Source organism: Triplophysa dalaica, chromosome 12, assembly GCF_015846415.1.
Source record: "Triplophysa dalaica isolate WHDGS20190420 chromosome 12, ASM1584641v1, whole genome shotgun sequence".
NCBI lineage: Eukaryota > Metazoa > Chordata > Actinopteri > Cypriniformes > Nemacheilidae > Triplophysa > Triplophysa dalaica.
Genome location: NC_079553.1, coordinates 4,925,341 through 4,942,500, shown reverse-complemented (window position 1 = coordinate 4,942,500; position 17,160 = coordinate 4,925,341). Strand labels below are relative to the sequence as shown.

The 17,160-nt window shown below is 41.2% G+C and overlaps 1 protein-coding gene across 2 annotated transcripts in view; it reads right to left on the bottom strand.

The window, feature by feature from the left end:
• Window positions 1-17,160, bottom strand: part of ldlrad4b (low density lipoprotein receptor class A domain containing 4b) — a 42,743-nt gene that overhangs the window by 13,673 nt on the left and 11,910 nt on the right. The window contains exon 3 of one of the 2 annotated variants that reach the window (XM_056762954.1): window positions 14,353-14,493. In XM_056762954.1, coding sequence (XP_056618932.1) covers window positions 14,353-14,493 — 141 coding nt within the window. Of the gene's footprint in view, window positions 1-3,122; window positions 3,663-14,352; window positions 14,494-17,160 lie in introns of those variants that run through there. The other variant, XM_056762955.1, reaches the window with a different exon arrangement.

Sequence of the window (17,160 nt, the reverse complement as noted above, 5' to 3'; positions counted from 1 at the left end):
TCTTTACACGAAACGCTTTGCTTTATATGCCTGTTGAGTACACGCCAAGAGCAAAATTAAAAAAATAGGTCCGACAAACTTGTCTGTGGGTGTTTGTAGAGCACCGATCACACAGGTTTTCTGTGTGCTGAAATGAAAAGGCCAGAGGCATGCAGGGACAGCGAGAGGAAAAAAAACACAAAACAAGCTGGCAGACTGGCACCCCACTGAGCACCAGGGGAGCGGGCATCCAGCCCGGCTGTGCAGAGGAGCCACTATACACACAGCACAGACAGTCTGAACTGGGCATCTCAACCACGCACGCCAACGCAGCCTGATCTCCACAGCTATGCCACACGGGAGCTTTCAACACCAATAATAAGATTGTTTAAAAAGAGCGCAGATGTTGGAGGAGGGAAGCACATATTTCGACTTTGGAAACGTTCCTTTTATTTCTGTGACGATGTCTAATTACAGATTCTGCTAACATAATCACAGGCTACTTTTGCCCGACCCGAATATATAAACGGAGATTATTTCGGGTGGACATGACCAAACGGATGGCAACTAAGGTGTGGCGACCTAAACATGCGCGTTGCGTACCAACAGCGACTTACCAAGCCCACAAACTCTAACAACCATGACCGCAATTACAAAAACCTTGCCAGACGTGTTTTTTCTGCTTTATTTCGTTTTAAAAAGGTGCAAGACGCGGAACAGACCGCCTCGGGGCATGCTTAGCTATGTAGGCAGTTTCTAAAAGAACTGTTGGAGGGAAAATAAGCTCTGCCTTCTAAAACATTCCTTCATGACCGCTAGATGAACTTGCATGGAGAGCCTCAGCGGTGAGAGTCACACCACTCCATCTGAGAACATTAGTGCGGGACAAAATTTACCGGAGAAGTTTCCAAAGAGCGAGTTCAGGGAGAGGAGGAAAAGGCGAATGAAGAAACAAGAGGAGAGAGCCGGTTCTTCATTTTTCAAAGCTGTGTTGACGTTGGCCACACCTTCTTCTTATTAAAACTTCGCCCTCCATGGGTGGTCTTGTTTATCGCTATAAAGAACAAAGTATGGATTTCTAGCGTGTCCTTGCTTTACTCGGGCTGTCTTGGTTAATGAGTCACACTCCCTAAGGCTGGATCCTACACCAGCTGCAGTTCTGCTTTTAAAAGCCTCGAGCGGAACACTTATGTGCAGTAGGTTACAGGTTTGGGACTTGCTCGGAGCGAGATCTGTTACAAATACTCGTGGGGACAAAAGAAGCCGTTCTGCTCAAGTACTACAGGTTTCATTATTCTAATCTTACACGGGCAAGAAGGGACTATTTCAGAATTCGAGATGAACCCAGCTAAGGCCATTCTTGATAAAGTCGGGTATTGTGCGTGGGCATCGGGATCATCCTGGGTAATGCCAAAAGCACTCAGACTGGCATGACGACACTGGCCTTTATCAATAATTCAGAGTGGCACCTGGGGGCTGCTTAACCCGGCACGGCTTTGGATGTGCTGAGCTCACTGTGGAGCCACAACCAAGAAAGCCTGTTAATAGACAATTTCAGTCAGTACCAAATATATTACTTTTTATACTTTCGCCAGCCACCATCGAAGACTTTGTTGGTCTTATGAGTTTGATGTTTTTTTGCAAAGTGCATCTCTAAATAAGCCATCTAAAATTCAATGGATAATTCACAAGCGTATGCTCGTGTTTAGCAGAGATGTCACATTAGATGGCATATGTTGGATGCTCTGTAAGAAGGAAGCCGCCCAACACGTTACTGAAAGGCCTTTTCTGCCTACTGTGTGGGAATTCCCCTGGACTGAATTCATAATTTATGATCCAGACAGAATATGAACTTCTCACTCCAAGCACAGAGAAAGAGCCTGTGTTTTACAGATCCATCAGCCTCCAGCCAACCACAGCAGCAAACTGCTTGAACCAAATGCCAAGACCCCCAGAAACAAGACACAGAGGTCAAATCTAGACAGACATCAATTATCTAGAAAGAGTGACACATAGAAATACTAGCTGTATTAAAGAATGCATCAATATCTTTATCTTAAATATTAAATGCAATATTATTGAATTCTCCTCAAACAGTTGAACACTGATTTATTTCACTGATATTTCTAAAGCCTTGTTTACTAAGGATGATCATAACAACTTTAAAGTTCACACAACTGTAACTATAAACATACAAAGGAACAATGTTGTTGTGATCACTTTTAGAGCGATTTTTTCCAGCCGATGAACAATTAAACATCAAAATGTGTTCAAATCTAAAGGTCTCACGCACTTAAAAAGTGGAGCTTGAATGTTATCGTTCAATGTGATGCATGCTAAAATAGTTATTAAAATTATATTTTATAGAAATGATTTCTTATAGTTATCGTTTAATTATTTCTTTAATAAATGATTATTCTGTAATATTATTTTGCCTGTACTCTACAGCCTAGAATTTTGACAGAAACTATGAATACCATGGCAGGTCAAGAAGAACATGCATAATTTAAACAATGATTTTACATCTACACATTTGCTACACACCAAACGAGATTTACAGTGCATTCGGTATATACATTTTTTATCAGTCTACTTATTTCTTGCGGATCGAACCCATGACCTTTGCATTCCTGAGCAATAGAGCTACAGAAAAACATGTCAAGCGTCAAGTTTCACAAAGAAAGTTGCTTTTAAAATAGGCTGCACCTAGACAAGCAGCTCAAGATGTGAATGTGTATCTTTAATATTATTGCTAAACGATATTGTCACAGTGTACGTGAATTAAGATCATACAAACACTGTCATTATATACAAATGCGTTATGGTGTCTGCTCGGAAGCGACGCACTAGACGGTCTGCCCTGGGCTCTTTGTTTATTAAGTCCGGAAGGCAGCAGACATTTGCCCCCAAACACTGTCTGATGGGTTTACGCACTGAACGCATTTAACACAGACTGCTGGGATCGCGGAGCGCGGAGATCTGACGCTCTCACGGATGTTAATGTAACGGGACTGATAAGAGCAAACAGCCAGACGAGACCGCGGGCGAAATGAAAACACACTCAAAGATCCGCGCGAGCATTCGCCGACATCAAACAAACAGCGGAAAAAGTGCGCAAAAGTCCGACAAAGTATAACACTCACAGATCTCCATTCCCTGGAGTTGGGATCCGCATGTGACATTGGAGCCATCCGGTGCGGTGAGGTTTTGCATGGAGCACGATTGATACTGTAACCGGTGCGCGAGGCAGCCGGTGTGAACACGTCCAACAGCTCGCGCAGAGACCGAGAGCTTCCGCCCGCAGTCTTGACATGCTGTTTCTCACGACATGATCTTCGGTAATCGCTCCGCTGTTCGCCGACTTACTCAACCGAACCGCTTTCTATCCACTTCTGTCTTTCTCTGTGAAACCGCCGGTTGTGGGATCAAGCCGGATGAGTTTCTCTCCACCCCCTCCTGAACACCCCGACCCACTTTGAGGAGTCCGTTCGTACGCGCGCACTGGTCTGTCAGTGACCCCCGGGAGAGGGGGGCGGTCGGGTGTCTAATGTTACACCTCCCCATTAACGCCAGACGCAAGCATTGTAGGGACTGACCTTGGCGTGACCCCTCTGTCTGGCGACACGGAGCACGTGTCCGCAACTAGCAACCCCTACAGCCACCGTCACCAATGGCGCACTTGACGCACTTTGCGCGTTCCCGTGAATTCCACCGGAAGGGTCGTTTGGCGTTTTATGGTTTGAAGGATGCTCACGATCGCCCGTGTTCTGACAATTTAGTATTCTACCTTAGAATCCCAACTGTCTTTATGTTTTAAACGGGAGATAATTATTTTGTTGTCTAAATATTAAGAAACGAATACTTGGCACATTCACTTGCATTTCTTATTTATATGACATAAAATCACTTACAAACTTGATAGAAATGGCTTTGCAAGATTTTTGACTGTTGCCTTGAGACTTCTGGATGCGCGCTTCATGGGGTGTCTCGCTAACGTCACTAAAGTCTGGACTCGCAGTAGGACAGCAAGGGTTTAGGGTGCCATTTGGGACAGGACAGTCTGTCTATAAATAACCTGACAGCATTATGGGCTTTTATTGAGGGGCATAGCAATACACCCCGCACTGGGGTAAAGTGAAGAAGGAGATGATAAATAAGCGGTCTGTAATTTTAAGGGTTATCCTTAATGTCCTCCTACCCTCCACTCATTTATTTTTCAAGCAATTAATTCAGACAACTTCAATATTCGCAGATCAAAGCTTCAAAAAACATTCCTTAATCAAAACTGTTTTCATACTAGGGAATGAACATATTCAGCATTTGATTATTATACAGCAGTTCAAAGAGATACCTCTAAATGTAATATTTGTTCATTTTTCTTAAAGCATTTCATCCCGACTGATATTAAGACACTAAAAGATCTAATGCTTCTCAATAAAGCACTTGATTTCCTGTGGAAAAATGAAGACCGCAATTCAAGTCTTATTTTTTCACTCCAAATACTGCAATCATTCCTTGCTCTTCCAGAGACATCCAAATGAAATGTTAACTTTTAAAATCTCCCCCTAGTTAGCAATTCAATCCTCAGGGGAATAAAATGACATTTATCTGTCTGAAGTCTAGTCTGGTAGTAGTCGATCCACACACACACACACACACACATACACACACACACACGTATGCATGCAGACACATCCCCCATTAAAACAGACAAGGGGGAGAGAGCCAGAGTCTGGGGGGGGTTTAGGGGTCAAGTCTGGATTTGAATGGCTGTCTGAGGAGGAAGTCTCTGGGGCATTGAGGTGGATTCTCTCAGCATGCTAATGCTACCGGGGTCTGGTTTGGAGGTAGGAGACCTGCACAAATATAATGACACCAAACCATATCCTTCCTAAACCCCCAGACTTTATTTAATAGAAGAACACTTCAAAAACTGATCAAAACATTACCTCAACAATATCCATTCTTTAATAGAAAAAGACAGATTGCTTTCATCTTAACAGCGCCACCTGCTGTCTCCCATAACCACATAGAAGTGTCTCTTAAAACAAGCTCATATTTTCTTAAACTAAAATGATCTCTTCTCTTATAATGATCTCTTCTAAAACAAAAATTTGATTGCTGGTGGTTGACAAATGGTATAACACAACGCAATGTTCTCTGGTTCAATCCTTTATGTCATGACCCAAAAAATGTTGCCTAACAGACAACATAGCTCAGATTCTTATAAACAGGTAGTTCACCGCAATCATTGTAGAATAAAGCAATATTGTTAACAAGAATTTAACTGACAGCTCCTAACAAACCACGAAACATGATGCGATCACACAACATGTCCGACAAATAGCTGATGACTAGATACTTAAAATGCCAATGCTGTTTTACAGATTACTGCAAGAACCAAATTACACGCTGCGCCCGACTTGATGACAGGTTTCTTTTTCACGAGCCATCCAGGCTATGTGGCAGCTATAAAACTGTGCAATCTGGTCTATCTACAGAGGGAAAGTCCTGCGAAACAAACGCGTGACAACATTCCAGTTATAACCTATAATATAACTGCAAATAAAAAACGGCAGCCCTGAAACTCTGCCGAGACGCTTCCTCGTGCATTCTGTGAAACTTGCTCAAATCCCTGCAGGATATGCCGTGTGAGAGGGGGGAAGGGGAAATTGTCTGTTTGTCTGAGTGAGTTTATGACTGGGGATTGCTATCTGCAAAGCCAAGATGGGTCGCCTGCAGATGTGATACATTGCAGTGTGTGTGTGTGTATGTAATCACCAGGTATTGAGTTTTTTCACCTCTCCCGCAGCCTGCTGAGCATCGTAATGGGTCGTCTGCCCAGGAGTGAGGTAATGTCTAGGTTTAATGCCAGCCTCCTGCTCTGGCGCGCACACGCACACACAAACACCGAAGGGGCACAACAGGAAGAACAGCAGGCGCCACAACTCCCAAAATGGCTGCTGTTGTGACTCCTAATGATGCTGACAACATAATTAGCATTTTGCTAACGAGCCACATGGCAGAGTTTCCGTCCCCGGACGCTGCCATACGGCCTTGCGGACGACACCTGTCTGCTCTCAGACCCCTTTATGAGACATCATCTCCTGGAACACAAACACAAAGTTGAAGATCTCGGATGACAAATAACCCTGTCTTTCAAGAATTACATCCCTGCGCTCAGCAGGTTGTCGGTTCAACTCACAGTCGCAATGAAAAACGCAAACCTCACCAAAAATAATGGCACTTTATATCACTATCTTCTGTGTTTACAAACATGGCTCTGTGTTTTAGAAAAAAGATGTTACTGTTGCGTCCGTAGCTTTAAATATTTAAAGAAATAGCCCAACTAAAAATTCTGTCATCATTAACTCATACTCGACCCACATGACTTTAGTTTTTTATGGCAGCTTGAAGTTGGTTTTCTCCATTTTATGAAAGAGAACGGTGACCAGTTGAGAAAAACTTTCAAGGCCAAATATTTCCTTTAAAAAAACTTCAATCTATTCCTCAAACACAGCACTTTAATGGTGCTCTTTTGTCCTTGACAGGGCCTGGTTTATCAGAGCTGAAATTCTATTTTGGTGTTTCACAGAACAAAAGTCATACAGGATGGGAATGATGATGAGAGTAAATGACAGAATATTCAATTTTGGGTGAACAATTTCTTTAATTTACAGAAAGCGATGATACACTCATCATGCAAATGTCCCTCACAGTTTTGACTACAGATGCTTCATTAAGTTAAGCTTATCTACTTTTCTGACTCAAACCTTTATTTCACTTTCTCAACTAAAATAATCCATCAACTACTTTGATGTAATCTTTCACTTTTTATCTGCAGGCTTAAGCAATGATCTGCATCACATTCATGCATACGTTCAAGGTTGAGCGTCTATTACATATCCTGTCATCTGTCGTTCTATACTCTTATACACCTCTGGATACAGAAGAGAAATTTGTTTTGAGATCAACACACATTTGGTGTATGTGACCCCTCAATTTGACACCTGTTCCCTGGGTAAGCATCCGAGGCTCCTCAGTAGTTCACTTCAGGGTCGAGCTCAAATTTACATTATGGCTGGAATACACTACAACAAATGGAAAAAACAGATTTTTTTTTTGTTCAAGTTTTTTTATTGCTTTCTTGAAAGGTAAGTGGGTAACAAAATACAATTTAAAAAAAAACATTTATATGTATACATCACCCTGCTAGTAATAATACAGGTTAGAGATTAATAGATTTCTATAGATACGGTTATATAGATTTATTTTAAACTAGATAAACACTGCAGACTTTTTGAAAATTTCAGATAGAAATACATCAAATTTGATCAAATCTACAGACTGACACAGACTATCTGCTACAAAATCTGAGCAAAAGTCTTAGCCTAGTATTTTAGCCTTTACTAGAACACCCATGATGTGCAGTCAAAGTGTTTTAAACAACGTTTGTTTCCCTTTTTTACTATCATGACTACACCTTCCAGGGTAGAGTGTCTATTCCCTAACTAACAGCTGAAACGACACCCCCACTTCTCTCAGGTGTATCCATGTAAGACCCAGAGGAGTACAATATCATCCCGTTTAGAGCGAAGGAAGTGATGTTTACATCAGAGCCTTCTTCTTTTCACTCCGTTCCCATGAGTCTCATGTTCAACCGCCAGACAATCCGCATCTACAGATTCCCCCCAAAAAACCGAGCCCACTGTCTTAAAGTGTTTGTCGTGACACACCTTCTGTGTGTAGGTCACCAGAAAGACAGACAAATACAAATTTGGCTCAAGCCAAGCAGACCCAACACACACAGTGGTAAAATATGAGTCAAATGGTCCTTTTTCACCAACATTTTACATTTTCTAACATTAGCTAACGTGTTCTGAATGTTAACACATTGCTATGCAAATACTAGGGTGTTCTGAGAGGATCTCAGGGTTTTGCTAAGGTGTTCTGGATGGTTGCTACCGAAGGGTGTTCTGGGTGGCTGCTTACCATCATGCCCAAAGAGCCCACAGCCAGAAATCTACAATATTCGGGTCCCAAGAGATGACAGGAGCCCCCAAGAATGTAGTTTAAACATTCCTTCAATATAAACTCATTCAATGTTTCGCCCGTTTTGCAATTTGTAGGGTGAAAACTATAAAGAACACTTTTGCTCTTAAGAAACATGCATATACATGTGAATTGGCAGCATAAAGTGCTTAGTTCTATTTGATGCATACACAGACATAATAAGGAAGAAAAAGAATACAGTTGCGTCTCACTTTCTGAAGGATGTTTTTAACAATCAAAGAAAAAAAATCTAAAGAGGCTGCAGAAACTAAACGGCACCTCAACAGGAAAATTTCATTCTCTCTCTCACTCTCTCTCTCTCTCTCTCTCTCTCTCTGTCTCTCTCTCTCACATTAAGAATTCATTTATTCCATTCATGCATCTTCAAGCAACAATGCAACCTGACATTCTGCAATCAGAGTGAATGAGTTTAGGGTCTGAATTTCTTCCACGCAGCCATGACTGATATGACATAAAAACACATTATGAGGCATTATGGGTAAACTGGAAATGAGCTAATAGGACAACGCAGTATGAAAGTCTTTATTCACTGAGGAGCGAGAGAAGATATTTCTGAGAAATGAGCACCTCAGGGGTACAAAAACACGACGGGTGGAAGAGGGAATGCAGAAAGAATGAGAAACCATTCTCATTTGCATTCCCGCTCATTTAAAAGAGTTTAAAAACGGGCAAACATTTTGGCTGTGGAGGGCATAGTGAACAAACAACAACACATAGAAGAGGTTTGTCATTTTTTGCATAAGTTCAGCCTCTCGAGGCATTGAAAGCAGCACAACGCCGGACTCAAAGTACAGCTGCTGTTCTATGGTACTTCAGTATGATGGGACTGTCTAAGCACTGTACTCATATTCTGTGCTTTTTTTATGGTGCCTTAAGCAGACCTTGAGCATTGATTATATAATATCATACTTTTGGTCAAAAGTTATTAAAAAGTAATCCACTATGCTATTTGAGAAAAAAGCATGCACGCCAGTACATGTTCATTCGCATATTCTTTCACTGAGTTTTGTTTGATGGTGTTGTGGTTGGGCTCCTATTTGTCACTGCGGTTGCATTTTTGGAAGTCAAACTCAGCCGTTTGTGACTTCGGGGGTTTGTTTGATGTCATAGTGGAATGCAAATCTACCGACGGCAGCTGCGGGCGAAGTCTTGTTAAAGTAGAGGACTGGATCATGAAACCAGGAATCTGTAAATGATCCGAATTTGCGTCAAATCCTGATCCACTGATAATCCCAGACCCTAATCTCTAGCGATCTTTCAGAAACGGCCTGTTTCAACCCCACACGCTGCACATTTAAAGCTCGCTTTGAATAAAGCGCTATTCTTTTCTGGGATGCCTAAAGAACCCGCGAGCATCGCCACCGAGCATTTGTTTGTAAACAGTAATTTCATCTATACGGTCTTAAATCCGATTCGGGCATTAGGCACAAACAATTCGCATAATAAAAAAAGGCTGAGTTTCCTCCTCCTGTGACACGGGGTCTTCCTTTCTCTGCCTCTCCCATTTTCTTGCCTTTCTCATTGTTTCTGATTGGATTCTCAAACGGCTCGCTGTTTAAGACGACTCCATTTATCGCTCTGCCTCTTTTTCTCCTCTTGTTTTTTTTTCGTATTCCCCGTCTATCGCTCTTTGAGCAAACTGAATGAAAGCAAAGGAGCAGAGCTGTCAGTTTCCCATCTATAATGGCCCCAGCTGCATCATTACTCTCCCGGCTCACTCGCACACAGGGTCAAACGTACTTAGGTAACGGATGAAGAAACGAGGGAGGAACGAAGGCCACAGAGCGAGCGCGAAAGAGAGATTCCATCATACTGGGAGGTTCGTAGCGCAGAATGACTGAATGAATGTGGAGTAAATGAGTGAACGCAGAAGAATAGCTCCCGATAGACCTCCAACTAGGCCACGATAAACAATCCCAGAATCCACTGTGAGCCTGCGTGAGGTGACAGTGTCTGAAACCCATCAGTACTGACGGTGTTGACAGCCAACGAATACAGAACCACACGGCACTCGCCCTGAAAAACAGCCCCGCTAATGCGGCGTCGTGTGTGGGATGCGGATCAAAGGACGCTGGGCAAAAAGCGAGCGGACGAAAGAAAAGACGAAGGGGAGAATGCGCGAATCTGAGGTTTCTCTTTACTGACAGTATTCTCATTCATCGGAAGAATGCAAAAAAGGACCATTAAGACCCCAAACAAAAATCACAACAGTCACTATTGAACGCGGGATGAATTTAGCTCACAGGTGCTCCGCCCGTTGCTTCGTTAAAGTGTTAATCTGAGGAATTGCTTTTCTTTATCCCGAATATTGCGAGAAGTCAAATAACGTGAATCAAAGCGGACGCAATCAAAGGAGAAACAGGACCAAGGCATCAAATGCCAAACAAGTGTCTCATTCAACACCGTCATTATCATCTCGCATTAAAACCATGATTAAGACCCCCTGAACTTCATTCAGGTCTCCTTTACAGTCGGACATTCCTGTAAGCCAAACAACTCCATCATCCGCCACTTTCCCTGCTCTCTCCAGAAGTTCAAACGTTTCATCTGCGACTTGCCCTCCCTCCAAGCGACGCAGATTGCATACAGAAGACATGACGTCGGTTTGGTAATGAGCCCCTTAGCATGAAAATACAGCCTGCTGTGGTCTGCCCAGATTAGCATGAGAGATGATGGAGATTAGCGATGGAAATCCGTAACTCAAACAAGATGATTGTTGAGCTCTTCACATTAGACAAGGCTCTAAATGTGACCTCCGTTACCTCTGACCCTCATCAACCTGTTATAAAATCGAAGAGGGGATAGAAATGAGAAACGTGAGGAGAAAGAGAGAGAGAAAGAGGGAAAGGAAAAAAGAGAGGAAGTATAAGAGCTGTATTGATAGTTGTCCCCTGACAGACATCAAAGTGGAATATGTTCGTCCAGTGTCTTACTGAGACACCAGTGCCTGACAACTTTAACCAGCTTGTCTGTAGCTCTTGAGAAACTCTCTCCTCTCTGACACACACACACACTTTTGTGAGAAGAGCTATTAACAAACACACAAACTGTTGAAGAGGCTGATTTACATACTCTTCAAAGTGTGTCGCTAACGTGCCGCCTTCAAAGAGGACGGAGAGCTTTTATCCAGCGTGAATAAACGACTGTGGTTTTATGTGCGCGAAAGGTTTGTTGTTGGTTTTACAGTAAAGTTCTATGCGTGCCAAATTCAGTGTTGGTAAGTCGGGAAAGGGGCAGATGTGATCGGTTTAGCGGTAACTGCTCATCACAATGCCAGAGCCTACAGTACATACAGTAAGATGATCTTCAATGTGGTTTCTTAAAACGCGCAATGCATGTCATGTTTCATTTGCATCGCTCTTAAACTAATTTCTGGAAACACATCGGTGGCCTGCATGAACCGCTACAACAGATGCTCGCTCTCGTCTCTTTCTGATATCTTTAGTCATCCTCTCTCTTAGCAGAATGCACATCAAAGAGAACTTGACCAGATCAGCCCTCAGGATCCTTAAAAATAGGTTAGTCTTTACAAATTGATCAAACTGTTTTTTCAAGTGATTTGAACTTCATTTTATATGTATAAACAAGCGAAATTCAACAAGATTTAAATCTGTTTAATAAAATAGAAGTCAATATAAGATGCTGCACTGAAATACAAGACAATAATCGGTATTGGTCGATAAAAGCAATTTTTCACACTATCAGCTATTGGGCGATGCATCAGGGACGATATATCCTGTCAATCAAAAGTGGACTGGAAATAGCAATGAATTTGTGCTCTTGCTTGTGCTCTGTTAATTTAATACCGATTCAAGTTACATTTTTTGCAAGCACTAGTGTGCAGGATTTATTTTCTTCTTTGCTCTGAATATAAAAAATGTTAAGAAACCGCTTGTTCAATATTAACATCATTAATAACAATTCAGAAAGGTAAGAATTGTGTTTAATCTTCAGAATCGGTTTTGACGGATATCACTCTGAAAAATCGGCCACAGTTATCGGTATACCTCTAATATAACTTACGTTTTTAAGTCCAATTGGCTTTATTAATCATTTGAATTCAAGGCAACTTTTTTTAGGTTGAATTACGTCCTTACATAATGTGCTGAAGTTAAACAACACTATTATTTAGATTTAAATCAATGATACCTATCACAAGGTCCAGTTTACAAGCATGAAGTCTGATTTTACTCTGCATTTTGCTACATGGTTCTATTGAGAAGAGAAGCAAGGTCATTTATTGTACTAAAGATAAAATACTCTTTATTTCTCAGACTCAACGTCATATAAATATTTGAATAAGAAACAATGCACAGACCGACAAGAACATACAGTAAAAATCTAAATGAGCTAAATTGCATCAAATTAATAACTAAAACCTCAAAACAAACTCGCTCATTCTGTAGCTCTGCACGCTCATGCCAGCCAGTCTATTATTCAAATCGAACAAATTCATTACTCCAGTACAAGACGGCTGTGATCTTTGTCTCAAGACGGATTTTAATTTGGACATTGATGGACAACATGTTTTAGGTTGATAATTCTGTCAATACCAACTGACTCCCACACGCTTGATGCCAGCAAATGCAAACCACTGACAAAAAAGATCCTTAAAGCCAGACAGAGCCTTTCATCATATTCTTTAATAAAACCCGAGCTCCCTCGTTCCCTGCAAAAGCTGACGACCCTCACCACAACAGTACATTGTGTGGTGGAGAGAGAGGAAAAGACATGCTAATATGTTCTAGCAGCACAATGTGTTTGCTTGTCATGAGAGACAGTGAGTGATCAGACAACACAACAATTTCTCCATTAGTCTTCCAAAATATTGAGATTTTTATTAAGGCTTCTAACTTTTTTCACTCCTTCACATAATCTTTCACTGCAACTTTATGTCACGGTCTTTAGTATGTTGTCTTGCAAATGCTTTGAACAATATAACCGTCAAATATTTCTCGCGTCAATAAAGCACACTTAAATTGAAACTGAGAGGAAAAAGAGGGAGGGTGAGACAGCGAGAGAGAGAGAGAGAAATTTCGTGCAGGGTGTCTAGACTGTATTCATGATCAATCTGTCTGGTCCTGAGACAAGAGCCTGCAAACTCGATTAGACTCTAAACACTTCCTCGGATTCGGTCGAGCTCCCGGCATATTCCGTCTTCACGCACATCTATCAGCATCATTCCTCTCTCTCCCTCCAGCAGTAAATGGCTGTTTGTCTGCTGGGGAAATAAACATTTCTCCAAGCGAACGCTCCGACTGCGGAGACCTCTCACTGGGAAGCGTGACACAGCAGGAACGGTCGACTGATTTCAACAGAGCCAGGACAGAAAGAAACAGACCTGCTTTTTTGATATTTTGTTTCGTCTGGCTTCCTCAAACTTGAAGACACAAAAGATCTCACACTCGAGCCACTTATACATTTACACAACTACACACCTTCCCGTCATTTCAGTGTGTAGGGACGGCACTTAACACTCGTCTCACACTCACACTCTGCAGGTGGCTTGAACAAGAACGCCTCAGGAATTCAGATGAGAACTGACCAATGAGAACATTCTGCTGACCTCATCAGATCTAGAACAAAGACAAATCTGGAACCAGGACAGAGCCGGGTTTACATCTGGTTTTAAAGGGCCAGTGTATGAAATTTAGCGGCATCTAGCGGCGAGGTTGTGAATTGCAACCAATGGCTCACTTCAACCGTTCCTTTTGAAACACTACGGTGGCTGACACAGGACTAAAATGTAGTCACGTTTTCGCTTCTTTGCCAAAAGAGACAATGTATTTAAAAGCACGATCTATTGAGCAGTTTATTCGTTTAGAGATCGTAGACAACATAGCGAATTCCAAGCAAGGGGACCCTCAGTGTATGCAGGTATAAAATAGCTCATTCTAAGGTAATAAAAACATAATGCTTCATTATGTAAGAAGACTTAAGTATATTAAATTGCATTTCTATCAATAGATCCTCCAAAAGATGACACATTGGACCTGTAACATCTGTTTGGTCAGTGTTAATATAGACTGAAATAAACTATAATCTTTGCACTGAAACAAGCTTGAAGTGAACTTCTCTGTTGCATGCATCACATGAAGCTTCAATTAATCCAACCGCATGACAAAAAAAACAATGAACATTCTGCCTGAAATGTCATGTTTGCAATTGGATTAACTTTTTAAAGAGCAACCCTGTGCCGGATTTACAAGATACCATCTCAAAATCAAAGAGTGTCCTCTCAAAATGCAATTGTACTAAAACAGATGCTAATAGCAGGAGTAAAGATGTTCATAGACTTACAGCTGAAGATGGCAGATGCAGGATGCTGGGTGGAGAGGGGGCAGTGCTCCTCATCACTGTTGTCTCCACAATGGTTGAGCTGATCACATACCTGTGAGCCCAGGTTCAAGCATCTGCCATTGGTGCACTGGAATCTGCACTCTGGGGAGAAAAACACAAAAGGGAAACCACAGTGACTCCTACAGAAACTTTTTAATCAGATGAGTTCTTCAATAATAATCACAGGCTGTCTGAGTTTTCACACCTGGGCTTGTCAAATTTCCAACACTGATTGCTTGAATAAAAAAACAGCAGCTTGATTGAACCTATTCTGAAGCCCAAACATATTCCAAGCATGGTACGTGAATGCAAATGACCAAAAGTGTCCCAAATTATATGAATTTATTAGAGATGCACAGATTGCAATTTTCTTTGACGATTCCGATTACCGATTTTATTATAAGTGAAACCTGTCGATTCCGACTTTTGCCGATTCCGATTTTATATCCACAAACTATAATTGACAGTATATAAAAAAACATTACATTTTCATCAATACACATTTTTTTCATATTTTTATTATTATCATTACATAAATTATTGGACATTACAATTTCCCTAAATACAGTTCTACAACCTGCATTAAATTACAGAATCTTCTCTTGCCCAAATAACTCTTAAATTGAAGAACCCTGTGACTGAAAATAAGTATAAACAATAAAATATAACTAAACTTTATCTCTTAATCAACCTTTTTCATTTTTGTACTCTCACAAAAGTCTGAGATAAAAATAAAATACTTAACTTTATTCTTGTCTGTTTCTGTTTATGAAACTACCAATGCTTTATTTATTTTTTTCTGAAATAACTTTCTTTATCGTGGGTCTGTATAATTAAAGAAGTGGGTTGATTTTAGCAGCCACTTCAATAAAAAGAGTGAATTCTACTCTAAATTTGTATCTGTATTCTGTATTTTAACTTTTTTGTCTTGGTAAAGAACTCAATCAGATATTTATCACAAATATTGGTTGATTTATTCATTTTTTGCAGTTCGGTGGAACCACGCAGTCACAAGCATAAATGAGTCGTGAAAGACAACCATCTTGAACGGACGTTTATTTGTGCATTTGACGTTATTGCCCGCTTCGATTGGCTTTGAATCGGCAAGATGTGAGACTGACCGGCCGGTTACCGGTACACCTCTAAAGTTTATCCTTGAAGGCATAATTCACCCAAAAATAAATATTCTATCATCATTTACTAACCCTCTTGTAATTTCAAACCTGTATAACTTTCTTTCTCCTGCAGAACTCAAAAAGATATTTTGAAGAATGTTTTGAATTTTTTTTTTTTTCAAAATATCCCAAAAGACCCCATCTTATAGAACATCCCAAAAGACCCCATCTGCATCAGCACTTTAAATACACTTTTCTCGTATGAACTCTTATATCCCCAGTGACCTTCCTGTTGGAAACCTTTCCATCAAAAACAAACGCATGGAAGACCTTCATCAACGCAAGAACAAATGCAAGCAATTTTAGCTTAAGGTTGCTTCAAAGGTTTTCGACACGAACACAAAAACTCCTGTGCCCTAAAACGTCCTATGAGGATCTCAAGAGACGCTCAACTACACGAGTTTGTGGAACAGTTTCACGGGGCCAAAAACTTGCAAAGATTTGCGGTTCTCATGCGGCGATGATCCTCCATATGTAGGTCACGGCTCCTATAAAGATCTTAAAATAATTCGTCTCGCAAGCATGCTTTTAGGGAAACTCAACGCTGACCTGATAACGGTGCAGATTTAGCTCTGTAAAAAGAATTGACGCTATAAAGGATTAACACGAGAGCGACAATCCAACAATGCACAGAATAAACCAGGCACTGATGACACCAGCCGTCTAAACAACTTCTCTGTGTGAGGAGGAGGTGCTAGACAATACCAGGTCACACTCATGCAGTCTTGTGCCGCAGCCTAGCGTGGTTTATGAAAACGCTATTTTGATCCTCAGACACATCAGATGTTATTTGCCTTACGCTAAGAGAGCATGTGGGCAAAAATGAGCGAATCACACTTCAAGGACAAACCAGCGAGTGGAAAACAGGAACAACCGAGCAATTCAGATTCTGATAAAAAGTTAGTTGTCACACACGATCCTCTCTGGGATTCGGAGTCGTTTGTTTAATTTTAAAGGGACAGTTCAACGAAGAAAAACAAAATAGTCATCTTCTGTTCGCAATCTGTATAAATGTTTTTGTTTGTCAGAAAGATATTTCCAAGAATGCTTATAACCAAACAGTTCTTGCCCACCACTGCCTACCATATATGAATTTTTTTTCAAGAATGTAGGACAGCACAGTTCTTTGGCACGTTTGACTACCATTGACATTTTTCCTACTATAGAAGTCAATGGCATCCAAGAACTGTTTGGTTACAAGCAATCTTCCAACTTACTTTCTCTGTGTTCAACCAAACAAATACATTTAAACAGGTTTGGAACAACTAGAGAGTGAGTAATTCATGAAAGAATGTTCACATTTTTGAGTGACCTGTCCCTTTAAATTGAGATTTGATACAATAGGTTTAAGGCGAGACAAGGAGAACATTTCTGTTTTCCGTCCTCGGTGTTCCAGACTGTCAAACTGTAGTTTAGTACACAACCCAACCCTAACCCCCCCACCCGTCTCGTACTTTCTCTCCCCTCTTTCTCTGCATTCCATTCCAGGCAGGGGAGAGAAATGCAGCCTGTCGGAGAAACAGAGCAGAGGAGGATGGGAAGGGAGGGGGTGCGAGACAAGAGCTTTGAATATCGCACACAAAAACCGTCGCGA